Source organism: Brienomyrus brachyistius, chromosome 2 (assembly GCF_023856365.1).
Source record: "Brienomyrus brachyistius isolate T26 chromosome 2, BBRACH_0.4, whole genome shotgun sequence".
Lineage (NCBI taxonomy): Eukaryota > Metazoa > Chordata > Actinopteri > Osteoglossiformes > Mormyridae > Brienomyrus > Brienomyrus brachyistius.
Window position 1 is genome coordinate 8,827,476 of NC_064534.1, and position 25,930 is coordinate 8,853,405.

At 44.1% G+C, this 25,930-nt stretch overlaps 2 protein-coding genes across 3 annotated transcripts in view; one reads left to right on the plus strand and one right to left on the minus strand.

Annotated features, from left to right (window-relative positions):
- The window catches only part of LOC125718530 (uncharacterized), a 29,791-nt gene extending 13,923 nt beyond the window's left edge, over positions 1-15,868 (plus strand). Inside the window, exons 2-3 of the mRNA XM_048992443.1 lie at positions 12,453-14,066; positions 14,439-15,868. Of these exons, the coding sequence (XP_048848400.1) occupies positions 12,453-14,066; positions 14,439-15,032 (2,208 nt within the window). The 3' untranslated portion in view covers positions 15,033-15,868. The remainder of the gene's footprint in view (positions 1-12,452; positions 14,067-14,438) is intronic.
- Positions 15,869-23,120: 7,252 nt separating this feature from the next.
- LOC125726650 (matrix metalloproteinase-17-like) overlaps positions 23,121-25,930 on the minus strand; it is a 33,239-nt gene continuing 30,429 nt past the window's right edge. The window contains exon 10 of one of the 2 annotated variants that reach the window (XM_049002994.1): positions 23,121-24,738. In XM_049002994.1, the coding sequence (XP_048858951.1) occupies positions 24,416-24,738 (323 nt within the window). In that variant the 3' untranslated portion in view covers positions 23,121-24,415. The remainder of the gene's footprint in view (positions 24,739-25,930) is intronic. The other variant, XM_049003002.1, reaches the window with a different exon arrangement.

The window sequence follows — 25,930 nt, forward strand, 5'->3', positions numbered from 1 at the left end:
AATGCAGACTCCTTCTGATGACTGAACAGAAAAGCCGTCTCTATTTCCACCCTTGCAATGACAGTAATGATGATAATAACCAAACAAGCAGTCACATATATCACACAAGCTCAAGAAAACTCTGTTTCTGGTCTCTCCCTTCACACCATGTTATTAAAAATATCATTTTGCCTCAAAGGACATTTCTGAAGGAAAAAAAAAATCTGACTACTTGTGTCAGCATTTCCTAATTATCTCATGGTGTTTGCTCAATTCAGTGTGGTAAGAGTGCGTAGGAATTATCCTGTGTGGATACATTATGCACGTTTAATTGAGTCTGGCCTCTTTGTTATCGTAATAACTACCACAAAGTCATCTATTTCCAGGATGATTCAGTTTTGCTTAAGCATCACGCTAGTGACTTTAACACCAGTACTACAGTATATGCTAGTAGAGATATCAGTCACAAGTCTGTAGGCTGCTGCTGGTATAGAAAATCACCACCCCCTTGCAACAGGGGCCTACAGCACAAAAACAAGATATATATATATATATATATATATATATATATATATAGAAAAATTATATCCAGCAATATCCAATAGAAAGAAAAAGAAAAATGAGAAGAAAAATAAACATTCCTTTATGTTAGTACTTTGCCTGAATTACAGCCTGGATCCTGTTTGGATATATGGCCACCAGACCAGCCCATCTTGACCATCTGTCTTGCACACTGCTGGATGTCATTGATGGACAGCGCTCTTCAAGACAATCCGAAGATTTTCGATCCTTTACAGGTCAGGATGTTGATTCTTTTGTTCAGCTGCAGTTCCTTTGGCTGGATACTTTTTCGGTAAAACCATATTCCCACCTTCAACCTCCTGACTGACAGCAACAAATAGTTTTTTTCTTAAGAACTTATTGACATTTTTTTTTTTTTACGCTAAACTGTTCCCCTCAATCCTAACAAGAGCTCCGGTCCATTCTGAAGAGAAACAGCCCTACAACAGAATTCTGCAACCACTGCTCCACTGCTCTTTGCCATAGGAATATGTTGATGGTAAGATGTGTTGGCTTTTCTACAAAGATACCTTTTTGCATTGTGACCAATAAGGTTGATTTTGGCCTCATCAGACCAGTGCACCTTTTGCTTCTTTACCTCACAAGATCTGTAAAATGTGGCTTAATAAAACAAGATAGACTTGATGACTATTTTTCCTGCCATCCTGCATTACATGCCGGATTTGCAGAGAATTTGAGATGTTACAGAACTTGTATACACCTGACTTAGCATCAGCTTCCCCTTCACAGAATCGTCAGGTTTGGAGGAATTACCTGTGCTAGACAAATTCTAGGGCTGTACATTATCTCTTCCACTTCCAGGTCTCTTCACCGACCTGTGAGGAATCCATTGAAGCCCTCGAAACCTTCTTACACTCTTCTCATCACCTTTCTATAGCTTTGTCAGAGTGCTCTTTTGAATGTATCTTTCTACCCATCTGATTTCATCCAGAAATAATCAAAACTGGTTCAATTAATCACAGGAGGCAACAGTTATGTGGTTTGTCAATATAGGCATTTAATTAATTTTAAGCAATTGTCATTTTTTTTGTTGTTTGTTTGTTTTTATTATTTTCACCCGACTATTATAGGCCACTGTATGCAAATGAAAATGGCAAAATGACATCATGTTACTTTTATGTTTTTAATTTTATTTTTTCACTATCAGGGTGTACTTCAATAAGTGGTATCAATACTGAAATGGGAAGGTGACAGTCTTTTTTGACTTTACGACTACCACATCATGTTTGGTTAATTAATAGCTGACTGAGTCATATAACAAATTAAATTAATTAATTAACTGAGCTGGTGGTGAAATGTAATGAATACGTGTAATTACTGAGGTGCCTCTGACAAGAGGTCTATGAACGGATACGGTTTCTTCCAGTCATTCAGCAAGAAATTAGCAACTTTTTGGACAGCAGAAGATTTTTTTTCTCTTAATTTGCATATGTTCTGATGTGAAATTGTAATTTTCTGAGCAAATATATACTTATAATCCCAATAAAAGGCTTTACATTTTTTCTTTGCCTAAGACTTTTGCGCAGTATGGTGTGGTTCAGCTTTAGAAAAACAGAGATCAGCTTTCATATATAAATGTTCTCATCAGTATGGTAGAAAATACATTCATATATAATATGGAGAACAGACCTTATACCTATGTTATGTCAGTAGAACCCATATACATTTTTTCTTATTTAAATCACTTAATTAGAATTATAAGTCATAACAAGGAAAAAATCATGCAGGAAAACATCCGTCTGTGGTACTGTAATTGGTATATTTTCCAACGCTTACAACTCTTTAGTCGGAGAATATATGAATAGGGAAAGAGACACCCAATTAAAGTTGTAATAAGTGTGTGATTGAAGTTATTTTCTAAATATGTTTAGATGACATTCAGTTCCATTACTATAAGGCACTCAGCAAATATTTGATGTACTCTTTTGATTTCCATCAGCAACAGATAATTAAAGTCTGAAATCAGTTCAGGCCCCGTGCGTCTGCTCATTTTCAGGGCAAGCAAATGCTAGATTAAAATGTTTTGCCTATATTGCACTTCTGAAAACAACACGGACACGGCTCTGTCGGAATTACACAGCACTGAATCACGCTGCATAAGATCTGATACCAAAAACCATTTGATTAATGTGAAAGACTATCATTCATCTTGGCTCAGCCTTCCTAATGGTCATGGCAGATGTAAGAGGCTGACGGAATATGCACTGGAAAAATGATTGGATCTGAGGCAGGAAAACCTTCCTAGTTCTGCTGAAGGTAAAGCAGGTGTTTTGCTTTTCACTTTTGTAAGAAACAAAACAATATGAATTCTAAGGTGCATTATGCACGTGGTCTTGATACAGGAAATGGTTGCTTCAAAAGAATCTATTTTGCCTTCAAAATTGTGTATTGGTCTTGCTCTGAACAATTTTCTGCAAGGCTTTCTGGTTGATAGATCTCTGTTCCTTAGAGTGGCATTATTTTACTCAATTTTTAACGCGGGGGTCGGTATCACAAAGATGGATTCCTTGCTTAGCCAGAACACCCAGTTTAGATTGACTTTTTCTTCGTTCACTTACAATACCGTTAGCCCAGCCTACTTTAAATTCGACAAACTATCTGGCTAAACAAGAAATCCAGCTTCTTCATATAGGCCCCAATATGTGTCTGCTGGATGTCTGCTTTGCTTTTTACTCTTCGACTCTTCCTTGCTCTGTGTGAATCGTCTGTGGCTCATGTGACACAACACAACTATGCTTCTCCTTATTTTTGGGGCAATTGGCAAATGAAGCTCACAGTTTCATAGGAAAGTTACATTTTTCTGCGGGAAGCAAAACCATAGTTGACATTTCAGCAGGGAACAATATAGACATCGTGTCAGGAATCATTGGTACATGTTGCTGATCTGGGTTGCGGGGGCATGGGGGGGGGGGGGGAGGGCATGGTACATTTCATGCTTTAACTGGGCCTTGTACTGATCAGTCCGTAAGCAGCTGCCTGGTTTACCTGTATCTACACCTGGCCTCGCCCTCAAGGGACATCGGTCTTCACCTTTGTTTCTTTGAGTTATTTTTATAGTTATTGCCATTCTTAATGTGAGAGTGGCAATTACGGCAGAACCAATACATTGTCAAGACTTTCCATTAAAGACAATTGCTGTGACTCTGTGATACTTCTAAAAGTATTTAATATCATGTTCTACAAAGTATTTCTTAAACTTTAAAAAAAAAAAGTTTTTCTTATACTGCTCTGGCATTTTTTTGTGCAGCTGGATTCTTTAAAAGTGGAATTTTCGCCATAAATGCAGGCATGGAACCACAATTAGAGGGGTAAATACAGGAAATGGGTTCAGTCATGCAGGATTAGAGTCGAAAGGCTCTATGGCAAACTTCTGCTTTCTGAACCCAGGAAGCCTATATCTTGAAAAGACTACTGCTCACCAAATGGAGCACAGGGAGCAAGTGAATTACAGCAGCATAAGAACATTAGACAATGTTAGATCCTTAGACACTGAGGAATTTATATTTTAATAGCCCTTTCGAAAAATGTGTCTTCAGCAATTCAGGTTTTACGTATGGGGCTCTAAAATGTCGGCAAGTGGTTGAAGGCCTGGACTTATAACCTAAGGTTCCCAGCTGTAGAGGCTCCTGATCTTACACTGCTGAGAAAGTACAGTAAAAGCATCCAACTATCAAATAAGTGGGAGATAAAAGTCACTTTAGATAAAAGCACGTGCTGGACAATAACATCTCCAGTAGGGTCTACATTTCTCCTGTGGAAACCTCCGCAGATGAAGAGAAGATGGCTCCTGGCTTCTCTGGAAGCTTCCGGAACATTGCTGGCCACTTTCATTGGCTATTTCAGACCCATTGAAGCGTCTCTTGGCCACATGTACCATTTAGATTTATATTTTCAATGTAACATTTATATTTAACATATATATTTAACATTTATATGTAACATTTACATTTAACATTTGTATTTACGTATCTACATATATTTACATTTAACATTTGCATTTATATTTATATTTAACATTTACATTTAATACTTACATATTGTCCGGTAATACTTGTAATACTTACAAACATGTAATTTATATTTGCAAATAGAAAGTAATTTTTCAAATATTATACAAAAAGTTGCGATGATATTTAATACTGTTCATTTCTAGCTAAATGAAATAAAATCCCCTAAAGGTAAAGTGTCTGGAAAAAAAGTGCATAGTGACCGTCCAAACGGTCCATACTGCACAGCATACTGTGTGCAGGAAAATATTCCCGATTCATTGTTTCGATTTATGCCAAAATTTTGGGGACATAAATGAGACAATTAACAGTGTTTTTGGCCAATACCTGTCACACCACTCCAAATGCCTTTCCAGCAAAAGGGGAAATCTGCAAGAGTGCCTAGTATACTACAACTGTTTGCAGTTATCGCCCCCATAAAAAATAGCTTATGTTCACCCTACGTTCACCCTATGTTCACCAGCCGTTCTGCGTTTCCTGCCTTCAGTCCTGTGTATTTAATCCGCGTTCAAGTCTGTTTCCCCAGTCCGGTCATTGATGTAGTTTTCCATGTCTAAATGTTCTTCGTTAATAAACCCTGTGGTTTTGGATCTCTGTCTGCCTGATCCTCCCTGTTCCATCACCTGCCTGCTCACTCGACCTGCACACGGTCGTCACAATAATGTCTTGTATTGTTTGTTTTATTTTACATAATATGCATAAAAGTTACTAGCATATTCCATACATCTCTGGTCATTATGCATTTATGCACCAGAAAATTTTAATGTACCAATTTAGTGTTAAGGGTCTTTCTTATACTTGAAACAATATTTGACCAAGAGATCCAGTCATTTATTTCAATGATTCACACTAAACTCTGTGCAGTTTTACCAACATTGTAGGGTTAAATTAACAATACCTTTTCTCACCGGGGATTATTATTATTATTATTATTTTCAAAGAAAAAAATTTGAAAGACCACAGCAAAATGTTCACTTCCTGTCATTTCTCAATTTACTGGTATGCGCCTGTCTAAAAAACTCCAGTCTGGCTCTTCCCTGCTTCTCATTGACGAAGGGCTTCTTCCTTGCCTTATAGGACTTCAGCCCCTCTTCTAGGAGCCGGTTATGAATTGTCCTAGAAGTGCACTTCACACCACTTAAAGTTTCCCATTCTTTCTGAAGGTTACTTGATGGCAACCTCCAGTTCATAAGAAACCAGAATTAAACCGGAATTTAATTTTACTGTTGTATTTTTTTTTAAAATATGGACTGGTCTCATTTTTTAAGAGCTCTATCTATCTATCTATCTATCTATCTATCTATCTATCTATCTATCTATCTATCTATCTATCTATCTATCTATCTATCTATCTATCTATCTATCTATCTATCTAAATTAACAAAAAAAAATCAATGCTATCTTAACTTTGCACACCCAGTTCTACCCTTTGAATGTTCTAATTCAATTACATTCCATTATACTTAATAAATAAAACATGCAAATAGCAAATTAATTTGTGTCATTTCATTCTTTGTAGTGGGAGTTTCGTTGGTTGTACACGATTAGTGATGAAAATAAAGCTACAGTCAGCAGTAAGTGATTGAGTTTGTCTGGCTCCCGAGTCTCTGCTCTCTTTTTTGATGTGTTTTTTCCTACACAGCTACGAAAAGCAGGCCATGCTGAAGCAGCAACCTGTCGCACTGCCTTTATGTTGATTAAGGAAAACTGTCTGTTCTTTTAAAACTTTATATTGCCCAGGATAACAGATGTGAACACAAAGTCCATTTGCGCTGCGTGTTTTCTTTCTATTATTCTTCTGCTGTTTTATGCAAATACATTTCCTTTCTGTCCCCAAATTTGACATATTTTATTGTTTTGTCAGCCCCTTCGATGTGAAGAAAATCAATTGTGGCCACAGCTTTCTTCCCAGGCCTGATATTCTTTGATATTGTTCTCTAGAAATCAAACAGACCTCATTGTATATCGGAAAAGGAACAAGTCAGACACTTTTGTGAAGGTCTGAAGGATTACCAACTTTTCCAGAGCTGGATGGCAGATGCAACATCTCAGCTAATTCTGCAGTCTGAGCATAGAGTTGACTCCTTCTGCAACTTTTGGACTCAGTTTGACGATACAATATTTTGTGGCTGCTCGGTGGGTTCCTGTATTTCAGAGCTCCTCTTGAGGATTGAGGATGAAGACATCTACAATCAAATGTCAAATTTACTGATTTTAGAACTGGACAATGTATCACTTTAGGAGACAGTTAACTTCAAAAACGTATATGGTACCACTCATATTGTGAGTTTAAGGGTAAATCGGGTGAATAGATCCATTCTCAACTACTCCATCTTCCAATTTTAACTTTGTTTTCGCGTATTGTATTTTTTTTTTGGAAACTGGCTCCATTCACTGCTTAACCCAGACTCAATTGCTTATATTTCAGTTTATTTTGCTGGGTTTCCAGTCCCAAATTTTTCATTGGTTTTGGAAAAACACGACTGTTTCTGTGAGTATGTTTTTCGTGTAACTCTGAATAGTGAAATTACTCCAATAACACGTAAATCCTTCCTTAGTTCCCCTGGATCACATGGTCCTGGATGTTGCACCCTACCTTTACGCTGCACATTCCCTATTTAAATTCATAAGGAAATGTCATCCATCCATTTATCCATCATCCTATTCATTTTTTATATTCATTTTATGTATCTATGCATATGTGACATTGTTAGCTATTTTTTCCTTCATTTAATATTGATATCTATGGTGGATTATGTATTTTTTATATGCTTATCTAGTGTGCTGCTGTTTTCTGATTTTTTTCCCCAGCATTTGGAGACGTAAACAAACTAAGAATTTCATTTTGCAGTCACTGCATACATAACAATAAATTGCTCGAATCTTGTAACTTAGCCATAATGGTAAAATTAACCTTTCCATTCCTGTTTCTGATGCGTCGTGTAATCCGGCACATGACTTTCCTCTCAATTATCCTACCAGCTTTACAGTTCACCAATCTGTGGGGTCATTTAGGACCAAACTCCTTCTTTCCATTCTAGTCGATTTCTGATTGCGTGATGTCATTGCCTCTCTCCCATGCTGAAGGTGACATGGCTGTTTTGTACAGCTTGTACCCAAATAACCTTTTCTTCCTACCCATCGCTATGTCCTGTGGATGTATTCTCTACCCAGCCTGAGGTCTTGCAGATATTTACTAATTTAGGGTAAAGATCACCGTAACAGGCCTTTTCTAACATCAGTATATAATTATGCTTGATCCCTCATATCTATTCACATTCCTGCATTAAGTATCACTCAGGGATCTGCTTTTTGCATGTTGCTATACATGCTGTGTGCAACAACAATACAGTAAATGTCTTCTATTCTATTCTATTCTATTCTATTCTATTTTATTCATCCATTTTCTCAACTTCCTCCTAACTTCTTATGCATCTGACCACAACGATCTAGCGTAGATTTTAATTTTACAATGGGTTGCATGTTGCTGACCGTGTCTGCATATTCTCGAAATAAAAACACGCGTCGTTATTCACAGTTTGTTACAGCCGCGGGCGATTCCCCATTGCATTACCATGTCATCTTTCAATTCCCTCTGGACGAGATGCCCGGCACGATGGGCCTGATGAATATTTACCAGAGGCACTACGGCACCCCGCAAAGCCAGATGTATTCATCCACAAGACGCATCAGAATATTGATGGTTTTTCACCTAGAGGAAGGCAGCACTGGTCGGCCTGACCTACCGTAAATGCATGTTAACTCAAGGAGGAACTAGTGCAAATGTGCTTACCTACAGCTGATATGGATTAATGGCAAATCTGCCAAGTAATGTTGTCAACAGAAAACTGCGTGGTAATGGCAAAGGAATGTTCCCGTACAGGAAAATTTACATCTAAGGTAATGTCAACTCATCTCTCTTAGGTGTTTTGAGCTTTGATATTCGATACAGAAATTAGCATTTAAATAAGAGTTCAGTGTTAACAGTTTAATCCGGTTTCATCCACCATTAGCTTCAGTTTAGAAATCAACCTGCAAAATTCGAAAACCTGCAGAATCGGAGGGTAAGTCATAAGCCAGAGACAGAGAGGAGCACAGTCTTTTAATTACAAAACAGCTTGATCAGTGGTGGGTTGAGTGTTTATGATTTCCTGTCAGGACTTTTTGGTGTCCTCTGAGCACGAGCTAACTAAAATTCTTCAGTCAGGTGTAATGATGTGTCGTAATAAGATCTATAATTCACTTTTGATTACCTGGTAAGTGCATGGTCCAAAATCATTCAATGAAAATAAAAAAAATACATTTGTATTAATAATGAAGATAATGAAAGGAACTACCGGACAAGCTGATATCGAATTCTTTAAATAACTTTTCATCTCTCCTTTGGTCAGAGAATGCCTCAGGTTTCCTTTTCTTTTTCTTTGAAGAAGAAGATTGGGATCAACAATGGAACTTTCTGAGCCAACATGGGGTTCGTCTCCCATTCGTTTTGGGAAACTCACCCATGGTCTCTTGCAAGCCAGAGTCATCGGGATGATTCCCTGCCGCCTTAATTATCCGTATCCATTTGTCTTAGTGAATCCTCGGTCTCTACTATTAATTCCAGGATTTTAGGCAGCAGAACAACTGGATAGGGATGGTACTCCATGGCAATGTATAATATTATTACTTTTTATGGGTAACACTGTTGCTTCACACCCAGAGGGTTGTGCATTCAAATCCCATCACCTTTCCATGTATATGGAGATTGAATGTTCTTCCCATGTCATGTGGGTTTCCTCTCACAGTTCAAATGCATGCAGTTAGGTTAACTGCTGCATCTAAATTACCAGTAGGCGATTTGTTAATAGGGGGTATGGCCCAATGGGGGCACGCATCTGACTACACCCAACTAATCAACACACGCACACACACACACCATAACCATCACTGTGAAATATGTAATTAAATCAGGGAAAAATACAATTTTACAAAAAAACTATTTTATTTGGACCCATAATCCCATCCATATTCTGAAATTCTTTCAAATTTCCCAGATTCTAAGCAATTGTGCCTCGTCAACCTGAATCCTGCAGAAACAGGTGGTTGTAAAATTGCTGCAGGTGGAGGAGAGCAGAGGAAAAATAAACAACAGGTCCAAGGATTTATCTAGCATTAAGCAGAAGGGTGATCAGAGCACACACAGCACTCTCTCTGCTGGGGTGGACGGGGAGCAGGTTAACAAGGGAGCATTTTTAAAATTTTGCTAACACTGGGGAAAACATCCATATAATCGGCTCACGTACTGTAGCATGTGAGTGTGTGAGTTAGCTGCGTGTGGTGAACGGGCATCTCATCCAGAAAGTTCTCCAGCTTCGTGGGCTATTCTGCCTGGGATTCGCTCCAGGTCCCCTCCAGAAACACAGTAGTGCTTAAACGATTAGATATGGAAGGATGGATATTATTATTACATTTAATTTCATCATTATTATTAAAGACCAAGTGTGACAGAAATATGGTGGTGACCTAGGGGGTAGCTGCATCGAGAATTCAAAAGCTTTTCTTTCTTTGAAAGAGGTTTTTCATCCTTTATTTCTTACACTTCTTCTCTGCTATAGATTGCATTATGCATAGTGCATTATGAACGTACCTGATTAACTGGATGGGACTTCTAATTATGTGCACTGTAGGGGTGACTATAAATAATGATACTGTGCTACTGTAGTAAATGACAGATAAAACAGTGAACACGCTGAATGGCTCCATCATGCAGCGATAGAAGTGTAAAACAGCTGCATAATTCATTACTTAGACCTGATCTAGAGGACTGTGTTCTTGATTTATCATCATAAAAGGGAATTTTTACAGGTTTAAAGAGACCAGAAGAGAGTAAAAATTGTCTCAGCTCTACGTGGGATGAACTAAGAAAATGCAATGTTTTCACTTGAAAATATTTTTTCCTGAAATATCCAGGTAAATAAACGCAACTCTGTGAGTTAGTGTTTACCTCCAAAGTCGGGGGTACAGCTCCTGTTCCCAACTCGGAGTGCATGGACTTTTATATGCTTCTCCTGTGTCTGCATGAACTTCTTTCAGGTGCTCTGGTTTCTTCCCAAACTCCAAAGGCATGCATTTACATCACTTGGCACCTGTAAGTGTCCCATAATGTGTGTGCAAACCCTACGATGGGCTGGCATCCTGTCTACAGTGTCCTCTGACTTTTGTTTCCTAGGATAGCTACCATCCATTTTAGGAGATTGATAGATTCAGGCATAAAATATGGCCAAAGTAAATCTCCGGAGATCATTTACAGGATGAATAGATTAGATATTAGACACTATTAAGCAACTGAACAGGAGGTCTAGGCCAAACGGTCCTTTCTTTTTTATGTTCGGGTTGCAAATCATGGCCAGACACTTTGATTAAGCCATACAGGTGCATCTCCTTCATCGGCATCTAGATGAAGGCCCCCAGAACATGATTTTGCTCTCACAAATTTAAATAGGGACGAGTCAGTCACAATTCATGAATAGTAATTGAGCACATTTCATCAGTCCGTTTCAGATTTTCTGATGAATGCAAATGAACATGTTGTGTATCAGCACTCCTGTATGTAAATGTATAGCGCCTGTTGCTGAGGGGCCTGTTTTACTGACATCTCCTGCTAATGATTGTTCATTTCCCATGGGACACTGTGGTAGCAGTTTTAGTTGCATCACCATCATAATTTGAAAACCATCTGCATGATTTTTTTTTTCCTTTAGAACAGTAAGACTTCATTTCACGAAAGAGATTTTTTCATCCAGGTTGCTGAAGGAGCCTCTTCATTTTTCCATATCACTCAGCCACTCTCCCATGCGGCCTCTGCGAGACGGATGTGAGCCCATGAGCTGCTTCAGACCTCATCAGATGTGCATAAATTGTAGAATGACTATGGATGACTTTCTATGGAGAATCCCAGAATCCTTCTTAACTTTGCTTGGTTGTTGCCATGGCTACACATCAATGCCAGAAAATGCTTGGTGGCAACTTATTGGTTTCCAGTTTTTTCATCCAAGACTTGTCGATCTCATTACTTCATCTTGCGTCCACCGCTGATCTGACGATCACATTATCTTCATGTGCCTTATTGCCTGGTCTGTTTTAATTTGCGTCACACCCAGTTGCACACGGGATGATGGGATCAGGCTCTTAAGGATAGGTGATACATCACGCCAAGCCGACCAATCTCCACCTCCCTCTGAGTGCGTGTGCACTCTGTCACGGGGCGGTTCGGGTGGACAGGCGATTGTGCGGGCGGTGGTTCAGAAAACCAGGCAAACGAGCAGGATCGGGGTAATCGGGGTTTATTCGGGACAAGGAGACACGGGAGGCGAGGGACCACCAACACCATGTGCACAGATCACGTAATGACGGACAACGATCACAGGCAAGACTCAGACTTAAATACACAGGACTGATCACAGTAATCGGACATAGGTGGAAACAATCAGGGAAACACACGTTGGCAAGCAGGGGGGCGTGGCACACATGAGGAGCCGACGAGCAGGGCATGACAGAACCCCCCCCCAAAGGCGCGCTTCACCGGGCGCGCCAGGGAGGAGGCGACAGACGGAACACGGGAACCCGGACCTGGAACCAAACGGAACAATCACCGAAGCACAGGAAACAAAACTGAGACGCAGAACACGGCAAGGGACAAGACGTAAGACAGGACTTGACAAAGGGCAGGGAACGCAGAGAGACAGACTAGAAAGGGCGGAACAGAGGGAACAGGCGGAACAAAAGGAGCGGGAGTGACGTGAGGGAACGACGGGAAACCAGGAACCGAGCGGGGCAGAACAAAGGGACCAGGAACAGAGGACGGCGGGACAAAGGCAGGCGGGATAGGGGCAGGAAAGGGAGAGAAGGAGGGGGAACCAAGGGGAGCCCGTGGGAGCCCCAGCGGGCGACGGGAGGCAGCCGGAGGGGCCGCAGGCGGCCGGGAGGCCGGAGCCGGAGGGGACCTCGGAGGGGCCGAGGAGACAGGGCGAGGGACCCGCGGAGGGGCCAGGGAGGAAGCAGGAGGGAGCACCGGGGAAGGGGACGAGGGAGCAGGAGGGGCCCACGGCGAAGGCCCGGAGGAGGGGGGAGCCGCAGCAGGCGGCGACGTCCGGCGGAGGGCCGGAGGTAGGGGCCCCGCAGGCAACCGAGGAGCCGCCGTCGGGGAGCCCGCAGGCGACCGACCAGGCACCGGAGGGGGGAGCGAGGCAGGGTGACGAGGCATCGGAGGGGGACCCGCAGGCGACAGCTGACCCGGAGGGCCAGGACCTGCAGGCGCCCACCGAGCCAGAGCGCAGGCGAGGGAGGGCGAGCCAGGGGGCAGGGCGGGAGGGACCCCAGTCCGCCGTCTGTGTCCCCTCCCTCTGCGGGACACAGACATACCGACCCCCGGTCGGGGTCGATGTCGCCGGGGTGAGGGTGAAGGAGTCACAGGAGCGGGGCCAGGGACAGGAGCGGGGCCAGGGACAGGAGCGGGGCCAGGGACAGGAGCGGGGCCAGGGACAGGAGCGGGGCCAGGGACAGGAACCGGGTCAGCAGGCGGAGGGGGCGCCTCGGGAGCTGCTGCAGCGCGGTCAGGGGGCGCCTCGGGAGCTGCTGCAGCGCGGTCAGGGGGCGCCTCGGGAGCTGCTGCAGCGCGGTCAGGGGGCGCCTCGGGAGCTGCTGCAGCGCGGTCAGGGGGCGCCTCGGGAGCTGCTGCAGCGCGGTCAGGGGGCGCCTCGGGAGCTGCTGCAGCGCGGTCAGGGGGCGCCTCGGGAGCTGCTGCAGCGCGGTCAGGGGGCGCCTCGGGAGCTGCTGCAGCGCGGTCAGGGGGCGCCTCGGGAGCTGCTGCAGCGCGGTCAGGGGGCGCCTGCCCGGGAGCTGCAGCAGGCGGCTGCAGAGGGGGCGCCTGCCCGGGAGCTGCAGCAGGCGGCTGCAGAGGGGGCGCCTGCCCGGGAGCTGCAGCAGGCGGCTGCAGAGGGGGCGCCTGCCCGGGAGCTGCAGCAGGCGGCTGCAGAGGGGGCGCCTGCCCGGGAGCTGCAGCAGGCGGCTGCAGAGGGGGCGCCTCTGCAGGAACAGGAGCACGGTCAGGAACAGGAGCTGGCTGCAGTGGGGGCGCCTGCCCGGGAGCTGCAGCAGGCGGCTGCAGTGGGGGCGCCTGCCCGGGAGCTGCAGCAGGCGGCTGCAGAGGGGGCGCCTCTGCAGGAACAGGAGCTGGCTGCAGTGGGGGCGCCTGCCCGGGAGCTGCAGCAGGTGGCTGCAGTGGGGGCGCCTGCCCGGGAGCTGCAGCAGGCGGCTGCAGAGGGGGCGCCTCTGCAGGAACAGGAGCACGGTCAGGAACAGGAGCTGGCTGCAGTGGGGGCGCCTGCCCGGGAGCTGCAGCAGGCGGCTGCAGTGGGGGCGCCTGCCCGGGAGCTGCAGCAGGCGGCTGCAGAGGGGGCGCCTCTGCAGGAACAGGAGCTGGCTGCAGTGGGGGCGCCTGCCCGGGAGCTGCAGCAGGTGGCTGCAGTGGGGGCGCCTGCCCGGGAGCTGCAGCAGGCGGCTGCAGAGGGGGCGCCTCTGCAGGAACAGGAGCACGGTCAGGAACTGGAGGTGGCTGCAGTGGGGGCGCCGGCCCGGGAGCTGCAGCGCGGTCAGGAACTGGAACACGGTCAGGAACGGGAGCTGGCTGCAGTGGGGGCGCCTGCCCGGGAGCTGCAGCAGGCGGCTGCAGTGGGGGCGCCTGCCCGGGAGCTGCAGCGCGGTCAGGAACTGGAGGTGGCTGCAGTGGGGGCGCCGGCCCAGGAGCTGCAGCAGGCGGCTGCAGAGGGGGCGCCTGCCCTGGAGCTGCAGGTGGCTGCAGTGGGGGCACCTGCCCTGGAGCTGCAGCAGGTGGCTGCAGTGGGGGCGCCTGCCCGGGAGCTGCAGCAGGCGGCTGCAGAGGGGGTGCCTCTGCAGGAACAGGAGCCCGGTCAGGAACAGGAACACGGGCAGGAACAGGAGCTGGCTGCAGTGGGGGCGCCTGCCCGGGAGCTGCAGCAGGCGGCTGCAGTGGGGGCGCCTGCCCGGGAGCTGCAGCGCGGTCAGGAACTGGAACACGGTCAGGAACAGGAGCTGGCTGCAGTGGGGGCGCCTGCCCGGGAGCTGCAGCAGGCGGCTGCAGAGGGGGCGCCTGCCCTGGAGCTGCAGGTGGCTGCAGTGGGGGCACCTGCCCTGGAGCTGCAGCAGGTGGCTGCAGTGGGGGCGCCTGCCCGGGAGCTGCAGCAGGCAGCGAAGGCGGCGGCTGCGCAGGCGGCGGCTGCGCAGGCGGCGGCGGCGAAGGCGGCAATGGCGGCTGCACGGGAGCGGGGTCCGCCGGCAATGGCGGCTGCACGGGAGCGGGGTCCGCCGGCAATGGCGGCTGCACGGGAGCGGGGCCCGCAGGTGGCAGGAGCGGCTGCTCCGGCTCGGGGACTGACGCCTTCTGGAGCAGGATCAGCTGCCTAAGGTCCCCTGCTAACCCCTCGAGTTTTTCTGGACCTGAGGCGGCTGTAAACGCGTCGAAACCTCTCGTTAAACGCGTGATAAGTTCCTCCATCTTCCGGTCTCCCGGGGGTGTCGGCCTCTCCAACACCCTTATAAAGAGACCCTGGAGGGTGAAAAACTGGTCCACCAGGGTAGCCTTTCTCCCTGGGAGAGGCGCGGTGAACGCCTCCGGGGAGGCTGCCGCTGGTAGCGAGGTAGGTAAGTCCGGCGCGGGTGAGGTTAGCGTGGCCCGAGTAGGGAAGCGGGGCACACGCGGGATGGCGTCTCTCCCGGTCCGGATCCCTCCCCAGTTGTCCAATCTTTCCAGCCGGTAGTTGCACCGCTCGAGGGGCGGTAGGAGGACGGAGTCTTTCGGCTCCAAATCTGCGAGAAGGAGGACCTGTTCCTCCTCGTCCTCAGGCGGGAGCCATAGCCTGGATAGCGTGCAGGCTCCCAGAGTGATGTCCGTCTCCTCTGGGATCCGTTTCGTCCGCTTGCTCTTCTTTTTGAGGTCCGTCATTCTGTCACGGGGCGGTTCGGGTGGACAGGCGATTGTGCGGGCGGTGGTTCAGAAAACCAGGCAAACGAGCAGGATCGGGGTAATCGGGGTTTATTCGGGACAAGGAGACACGGGAGGCGAGGGACCACCAACACCATGTGCACAGATCACGTAATGACGGACAACGATCACAGGCAAGACTCAGACTTAAATACACAGGACTGATCACAGTAATCGGACATAGGTGGAAACAATCAGGGAAACACACGTTGGCAAGCAGGGGGGCGTGGCACACATGAGGAGCCGACGAGCAGGGCATGACACACTCTCAATGAGATCATGGAATTAAAGGGCCAGCACTGATAGTGGGAAGAAAGGGAAAATTAAATAAATGTGCTGTCTGAACGACTGAAAAAAACACCCTTATTTGAAGGTAGAACAAGGGATGAGCTCAAGGGAATAGTCAGAAAATGGCTGGATATAATTCCCTGTCACTTGTCATTTATAGGTAGAACATCTTAATGTCACAAACTGCTGTGATTTAAAAATCGATTCATTTGGGAAATGTCAAGAGTAATATTCATGCTTGTATTAAGATACCATTTGCTGACTTGGGAACACATGTCAAGAAGTGGTCTGCAGCACATGACTAAAGAAGTGAAAGGGTGTCGGTATTTAGTAGCATGATTAGTATAACAGGAGTGCAAATGGGATCGTGGATTGTTTCCTACTTTTGATGGTTTTTGACATTACAAAACACAGCATGTAGCACATAGGGAGTTGCATTAAACAGTACACCATGTATCAACAGGTGTATGTAGAAAACAGCTAAACGTATCAAAAACGTACAATAATAGGCCTTTAATTATACATGTGACTATAAAAACATTATAGGATATATCATGAGCAAAATACTACAGGATACACCAAAAATATACAAGATAGATGATATTCCTGTTGAAAGGCAAATTGTCTTTGGAATTCTTACAACATTTGCACGTCTAGGTGCACTTGGCCATTAACCAAAAATGATGTGCAAATGCTGTTAAACCAATAATCTGGCACAAACACAATCACACAATTTCTTATACAATATAACTCAGCTTACTTCCTCTGTTTCAAAGACAGGAGAAGAATGATACAAATTGGCATAAAACAAAAATGCAAGAAACAAGCAACAAAGGCTATACCAAACACAAAACAACATAATACGCACAGAAATAAATCCAATCTAAATTCAAAGTCAAAATTTAGTCGGGAAAAAATCATCACAATCAAGTTCAATAGAAATCTATCACCCTCACTCCTTCCAGCTGGCCTTGATATGTAGCCAATCCTTTCCTCGCTGGAAGTGGGACTCCCACTGAGAAAATCAGAGGTTTCTTCAAAAGCCACTAGCTGGTTCAATTATGGCCCTACAACCTGGGGTTCCAACTGTGATGACACAAAGGAAGAAGGACTCGGGACAGGCATTGTGGCAAAAGAACAAGGGTTTTATTGAGGATCAGTGAACATAAACTGGAAATAAACAAGATTTCAAGGGATGAAAATGGGAACAAGAAAGGGCACAGACAACACAAAGGAACAAAGGACTGGGAAGACTGCATATATGGAACAAACGAGGAAGAGAACATGAGGCAGCCGGGAGTGATTAACATGAGAAGTAAGACAAACGAGTAACAGGTGTGGCTTGTTAGGGTCATGCCAGGGAGGAGACAGGAGGGTCAGGTGGACAAGATGGACAGGACGTGACAGTAAAATAATGAATCAACCTTTTGTTTCTCTTTGTTCCACCTTTATTACATTCACAGACATAAGAAGAATTATAAGAAGATTCCTTCTAAAGAATTATCAACGAAGAACAAAGATTTGCTATAAAATATGGCAAATTAAAATAAAAGGTCAAAACAAATTACAAATTTTCCATAACCATTTGCCCTTTGCAGGGAATAACCAGGATGAGGATAAAATGTTCATGTAAATTAGAAAAGTTATATCAGTTAAGAAGGTTTTCTTTCTACATGTAAGAATGCATTCATTTTTTTGTGGATGTCTAATTTTTCAGGGACTGTTGAGACATACCAAAGGAGCTGCTTCGCTGAGCTGAGCCAGACAGTCAGTTTAATTAAACCAATTTGCACTGACATAGAACATCATGAGGTGTAACACGCTTCTTCTCAAACGTTATAATTGAGTTGCAGTTTATATGTTACATGTTTGCTCAGTTTAAGTGGGAGATACTATAGGATTCTGAATGATTATTTGGCATCAGCTCCTATGCTTCGTACCTGATGTGCTTTTTACAATCCACTTCACACAAAGGGCTAAACAGGTGTAGGAGACTTGATTTCCGCGTGGCAGTGAATCTCTCAGCAGACGGCTTTTCATAAGGAGAGACAGTTGGAGAGTCCTATTGGAGACTAATACATGATCAGATAGCTGTCTTTCCTTTCTCAGTGGCCCTATACAATAGCTCATTGGGGTGATGTGTAACCGCTTTGTGTTTAGACCTGAGCACCCCGTTGGTGAATCCTGGTAATTTGTCTGTGCCCAAGCTATCAGATCAAGGAAGCAGGTACCCTTGCGGCAGCAAAACTAAACTTCCCTTTCTCACCTTTCATGCATGTTCCGGTCGATCCCAGATCTGTTTAACCTCCACAATCAGCCGTGTAATAAGGTTACCTGATGCCATGGTTACTGGACCACACAAGGTCAGCATCCATTACCCTCACTGTCTCGCCAGAACCAGTCAATGAACCACTAAGAATGCTCCATGTGTGCTGTGTAATGCAGGGAGATAATCACACGTTAAAATACCTCCTGTTTTTTTTGTGTTGTAATTAAATTAATTTGTCACTCACATTTTCAGCCTCTGAATGCAACACAGTCACTATGAGAATGTAACCATTGCGTTTAGGCTGATATCAAATGAGGATTTACCAAGTATTACATTAAAATAATACATTTTGAATTCCAGGGAAATGTAGCAGGGAAGAAAAACACCAGGCACTCTCATTTTCTTAAATATAATTTACCCTGGTACTGACTATTTCAGAGTGTTGGCTTAAATACTTCTGTAGTGCAATAATGCTGAGGAAAACCCTTCATTATGTGCAATTTTATTTTTGGCTGTAGTGCGTATCCACTAATAATACATTTTTGAAAAGGAGATGGGTCTTTTTCTCAGAAAATTGGGTGTTTAGGGCTCTGTAGGTGATCACTCAGGAAGTGAAAGTGGGCTCCATCTAACGATGATTGATTCTCTGCCATTATTAGGACTGTGAATGTTATGTATATTTTCCAGGACATATACTTAGGTGGATGGATGGATGGATGGATGGATGGATGGATGGATGGATGGATGGATGGATGGGTGGATGGATGGATGGGTGGCATACAGCTACACAGACACATCACAGCAGCTTTAGACCTACATTGGCTGTTATGATTGTCTCTTACACATTTTTAATGTCATGTCAATGTCCTCTAATCATATTAACGTTTCGTGTTTGTTGATGGCGTGACAAATATTCTCACTCCTCATCTATTACCCAGAGCACACATATCAGTACTGGAACTTAGAGCATGTTTGATTTTTCCTACCTTGTGCTGTGTGGTTTTTATCACGTCCTTGCACTGTGTTCAGCTATGCTGCAGTCAAGACTCTGTGTTGACAATGACCAGAGCAAGTGTAGAACCTTACCGCCTGGCCTTCCCACTTATAAGCATCACGACAGCCTTTGTTCTCTTTCCCCTTCTTTGAAACACTCCTCAGCCAGGGACTCCAAATAGGTCTCAGAATCATCTCACCATTTCCTCTGTCACCTTCCCAAGGCTTCTGTTAGAGGTCTGTAATATATCTGTTGCAGAGAAGCAAAAAGACTTCAACAGGTCCCTGTATAATTTGACATTTTGAGCAGAGAAAATCCACTCAGTATTTGCAATAAAACTGAATCTTAACAGTTGCCATCTGTTTGAGAACTTGTGGTATCATCTTGATACCTGTGAGGCCAGGAGGATAGTACAACCTCTTAAATATGCTGTGAAGTTTGTGTTCAGATAAGCTGTAACTTCCTGAGGGATGACTGCATACAACAGAGCTAGCAATGGGGATATTAGGAACAGCTGGATGTGGAAGGAAATCCCTTGTTGCTTGATCTTGGATTACAAGTTTGCATTTAAGGCCTGTTCTACTCTTCCTCCAAAATAGGGGAAAGGCTCAAAATTGTGAACAAAGAATACAGATGACTTGAAATTGCTTCCTGATCTTCCTGAGCTTTGTCATCTAGTACCTGGAATTCTGGCATCACTGGCCATGTAGTCAAAAGAATCAGAAAATGACTCTGAAGCAGGTTTTGTATTTGGCTAAACCTCGCAGACGCCATATTGCACTTCAAGGTATAACAAGAGCTGGACAGGATGACAATAGCTATTTTACACCTGGAAACATGCAAAATTATTAGACTTACTTTCCCATTAAATGCACAGGCAGAATGAGGGGGGAAACCTGCAGGAATTTGATGTGTGAACCTCTTGGATAGTATGGGGGGGTCTCTCTCTTTTAACAGCCTATTCAGTTTGAAATATGGGGATTATTGAAGAAAGCTGGGAAGTGAACATATCTCTCTCCTTTTTCTTTGTATTCTGCCACTTCTCTATCATCTCTTTCATTTATTTACAAATTCGTTTCAACATCTCATCTGGGAGCAGAATTACAAACGACAGCCTTCCTGAACGGAGTCATCTCAAAAACATTTAATCCCAAGTCTAACGCAAAATGTATCTATCTCTCCATTCATCTCTTCATTTATTTATCGGTTCAATTACCGCATTCATCAGGATAACTGCAGATAATACTGCATTACTGGCATTGTTACTGTAACGAAATGAAGTTCATTGGATCTCCTGAGAAGACGGGGAACAAGACCAGTGTAGCTGGTAGAGCTTAACTCAACGAGATGTGCAGGATCACCTGATGCCACAAAGTCTCCCCACCCCACAAATGAACTCAAGACTCTGAATACTTGACATGTTAAAGTTGCACATATGAATCCTCACATTACCTGTTTAGATTTTCTTTTCAGAGTAATTAAATTGTATTCAGTAATACCCGACAATTTTTAAGTTGCAGATTCAATCTTACTGATGTAATTGTAGTACGATTGCTTAGTTTTTTATTATGATTATCAGATTTGTTTCATGTTTAGTATGTTTATTTTGTTTGTGGGAAGATTTGTTGACTGTGCTTTCATTGTTTTGCAATTAATCAATGAATAAAAACTTCATTTCCCATAAGTCAGATGGGGAGGTGGGGGAGTTCCAGAAAGGGGGAAAGGAAATATAGGAAGAAGGGAAAGGGAGAAGACTGGCAGTTTGCTTTGAAAAAGAAATCCTGGAAATGATTTGTTTTGTATGTTTAAGGCCAGTGTAGAATAATACAAATTGTGCAGTTTACATTAATGCATGTCTCACACAAGTAAGGTTGATGTGGTGGATTGTATATTGTGGACCTTCTTAGATGAATGGACAGTGTGGGCCGTTTTCATCTACTGCTTCTCCTGCTGTAGAATAAATTGAGTTGATGTCCGTTGCCAAAGGCACCTGTAATGTAACTATGCACTCACTAGGGAATTTGCATCAATTTGCCTAAATATTTTTTCTTTTTCTTAATAAATCTCAACAGGGCAAATGAAAGCCATTTTCAGCGAATGTTTTCATTTGCCTTGTTTACTCATATTTTGAACTTTTTCTTTTTTGGTTAGCTTATATGGGCAGATTTAGCCTTGTATTTTAGCAAAAAGAGCCTGTGTCAATTATTGTGTATGAGCTTTTGGTCTTGTTTACTTTTTTCACATCCCAGATTATATGCACATTGTGGTTATTTTAGAGTGGTACTCCACATTATAAGAGAATGATTTGAAATGAACAGATTGTTCATATTTTCTTTAAATATAACCACAGCCTTTTCTGGGTTTCAAAATGTGGGTTTGCAGAATAAGATCTATTTGATTTCCTGGGAGGGGCCGTTGACCACCAGTAATGGTTTGAGTTATCCCAGGTAGAGGCACCGCCTTTTCAGTAAGTCAATATTGGCATTGTAACCTGGTGGACTACACCAGGTTTTACCTGCTTGATCTCAGAGGTGGAGATTTCAGGTCGAGAGAGTACAAATCCAGACTAGGATTTTGTTTCAACCAACCAGTTCAGTACTCTGTGACTGTGACTCTTTATGCTTGACTGGTTGGTAAAAACAAAATACTGGTATGGATTTGTACTCTCATTACTTGAAATTTCCACCTCTGCTTGATCTCAGACTATTCATAGCTTTATTATCGTAAGGGTTACATAAGTGGTTTGAGAAAATAAGTCTGTCGCTCCATCCATCCACCCATTCATCTGTTTGCCTTCTAATGACATATCTTGGTCAAGGTCACATGAGGGCCTCGAGTCTATCCCAGGCAATGGAGCTAGTAAGGGCAATGCCACATGCAGAAGAAAAGTTACAAAGATCCTCCAGGTAGTTCACTTCACTCCATACACTTGCAAAGGTGAGGTGTGAGGTGGTCAAGTGAGCCATCTAGGGCTGCAGAAAAATCACCCTGGTACCTGAAGGAAAGCTCGCTACAGTCTGGGAAAAATGAACCAAAGCTTCAGTCACCTGTTAAGTGAAGAGGAATACAACTGTGGATGTCAGCCAAGGGAGTAGATTTCAGTGTGGATGGTAGAGATGTGCCTACCGACACCGTGGGACTACAATGTGTGTTTAGGGTGGTTGGGGCTGATTTGGTCCCTACCGATGTCACTGTAAAATCAAACCTTTGCCATTGACATCTGCTCCCAGTTGCTGATCTCCGTGAGGTGCCAATTGATTGGAGGTGAAGAGGCTGGGTTGGGGGAACCATCTCATATGTAGATGGTAGGTTTGGAGGGAGCTCAGAATCTTTGTGGAAATGAGTTGACTCACCCATAGTTATGATATCACTGGAGCTACAGTGTGCTTGAAGTGGCAATGGTGGATTCTCACAGAAAACTTGAAAAAGTATATGGACTCCGATGTAAAGTTGGAATCAACTGTTGCTGCTGAATGAACTGAATTTCCATAGAAGCGCGTCGTGCTGTTTAAAGCAAAATTAGAGGCTTTGTATTTTGGGCAGGGATGGTCAACCTGTTCATACAAGGACATACATGTTCATAGTCAGAGTCATCTGTGTTTGAGAAGCAAAACGTAGACTGTTAAATACCATGTCTGTGATTTAAAAAAGGCATTTTTATCATGTCTGTCAAAATTAACCATAGTATTTAGCCCTGGTTATGGATAGGGTGCCGTTTCATCACTCTCACTAAGAACTGCGTAAAAATTGTGTTTGGATTGTAGGAGGAGACCCAGAGGAGACCCAGAAGAGACCCAGGTAATCACAGAGAAAACACACAGCAATCGAACTTGCGGTTCTGACGGTGAGCAGACTCATAAGACCATAAGACCAACAGCCTTCCAGCTAACCCTTCCTTGTCATATCCCAGTGGTACTTTTGGTGTGAAAAATGTTGTACACAGAATGAAAAAAGAGTAAGGGATAAAGAAGGTTTTTTTGTTTTTTTTTAAGGAAAGTACATACATTTTTACATTCATAAGTGCTTGATATAAACAGCATTAAATGAGTGGCATCATGTGTCTGTGATTCTCTGTGTCATTATGTCATTACTGTATAAAACCCTGTAGTTTCACAGAACCTTAATCAATGGGCACCTTCTTAATGTCTTAGAATTATATTTCTACAAATGTTAGAAAAATTGGCTCATAATATAATTTTTAAACCCATATAGATATAGCTATATAGATGTAGAAATTTGTACTTCTTTTTTTCTCAGAGATGCTTTGAGTGGATTTAATACATTTTCATTAACCTTTCACATTACGATCCTTTGTGTGCTGGGATATATTACAAGCACTATCTTTAGTTAGAAAGCAACAGTTATTACCCAAACGGCACAATGTAACATCGCGACTGGAAACCCAAAAGGAACCCCCAAAAAATGTCATATTTCCTATTACCAGTCAGGTAACAGCTGGGTTGCATTTCTGAAAAAAAAAATGTTTGATTTAAGCAAATCAAGTAGCAGAGCAGGAAGTGTAAATGATGAGCTGGATGACGGAGGGGCGTCATCATGGTGCAGATGCTGTGTGGGGCCGGCACCAGACGAGAATAATCAATCCACGTAAGTGATGTCATGGGTGGAGGGCACAAGACTGGTACGCTGATTATGAAATCAGAGATTTCCAAGTGACTGTTGTCTCATGAACCCTTTGATGTGGAAAAAAAATAAGAAGAGAATTTCCTCTTTTGTATTGCAAGACGCATGAATGATGCCACGTTGCAAGGTCTCCGTTCCACAGCTAAGTCTACTTTAAGGTCTCATATCCTTCGTCTGATTGGGACACTTGGCTTAAAGCCTTTTCTCATGACATTCATTTCTAACCAGAACCCCTTTCTCTTACTTTATTTCCAACTTGCATATGAAGATGAAGAGGATGAAAAGGACGTTTTTTTGCCCACATAAAATTATCTGTCAATTGAAAATTCTGATTGGAAAGACATCAACTAGCAAATATACTGACTGTCCACAACAGTGTCTAACGCACTCCAAAACTTAAATTAAAGGTAAAAAAATAAATATTCAGCATTTTATTAATATATGAAATAACCTCAGTTTTAGTTTGTGGATATAATGTCATTTTTTTTCTGAAATAATTCAAGAGGACAAAAAAAAAGGTGATCAAAAGATCCTTCAGAAGTGTACTTCTTCTTGAGATTTCCTGTCCTGGTAAGTGTGAGAGTTCACGGGTGTGTGAATCTAAACGCCAGGCTTCATAGGTCTATACACAGGGCTACTGGAAGAGTCCAAAAGCAGACCAGTAGTCCAAGTAAGGAGAAGGATGGGCGGAGCCAGAGGGGAGTGGCCGAGTCGGAGGTGCAGGAGCACACCTGGTAGTTGCTTCCCGCGTGACTGGCGCGGTGCTGCCCACGCAAACGCGTGTCTGTGCCGTTGGCATCCGGGGCTGGAGAGTCCGACAGCATGTCTGCACAGAGCAGCCAGTCTTTGCCGATGGGCTGTGGGTAGCCGGCCTCCACCTCCATGTCGCTGCCCCGCACGCGCCAAAACTCTGCCCCCTTGAAGAAGTAGGAGGCTCCTGGGGAGGAAGTTACAACAGGAAAAAACCATCAGATGTTTATAAACCAGCACATACACATTATCTTTCAACTGATGTGAGTTACATTTCCTCTCCTGCTATTATGACATTCTTCACAAAGTGAAATAAAAGCTGTTTCAAAGCGACTGAGGTTAGGCTGAGGGTAGAACGAACTCATCTGGAAACCACTACAGTTTCCGAATTATCTTTGAAATGCACTCCTGTATTCCACATCCATATATGCTTACACACACACACACACACACATTTTTATATATTGTTTTGTCTACGGTATAAAAATGGGAACATTGTGACAGCTTATCAAAGCCTGTATTTGCCCCTCTCTCCCTCCTCCTAAGTGTGATGAAAATGCTAAGCCACTCTTTATGAAGCAAAATGCACAGGCCTTTCATGGACCACTGGTTCTCCAGAACCTGGGTAGCTCTGGAGTTACGACACTGCCTTCCACGGTGACTGTGGCTTTTGAAGGCTTAACGGCTTGTGGCTGGACCCTGGCACTATGAGGTCCTGGGGCTGCTTTCAGACCAGCTGGATGAAACTGTCCAACCGGGGGTGCGGTGAGGGGGAGGGTGAGTGAACAGGAACTTCTCCTATTGCAGCACAACCGTGCACTTTCTCATCGGGTTAACATCCGACAGCTGCTGAAAACTGCTGAGCGTGACCATTAGCTCACAGCAAGGGCTGGACATCTTTATTAAATGACTTGTGTTCAAAGGATTAGATGTCCCTGCCAAAATACAAAAGAGCTGAGAATCAGGCCGATTCCTGAGTAAGCAAACAGTGAACCCAAGCCCATGGGCCCATGCCTGTGTACATCTGTCTGCTTGTCTTATTTCAGAATGATCACAACAAACCCTCCCACATTTGCTTTGAGGAAGGCCTCCATCTGAATGTACAAAGGGAAAGCAGCATGGAAATGTAATTAGATTTGATCCCATGTTGTTCTTTTTGCCTGAAACTAAACGTTTTTTTGCAGCAAAATCCCCCAATTTGGTCGATTTGTTTGATTTTTGCTGTATTGACCTAGACAAGAAGCAACCAAAATAAAGAAGCCAGACTGATAAACTCAGACATTGACATGCTTCTTTGGGCTTAGTCTAATCCTGAGAATTTTTATTTAAATCATAGCCATGAGCTGTGTAACGCAATGGAAGCCCGTCCTGCTCCATTT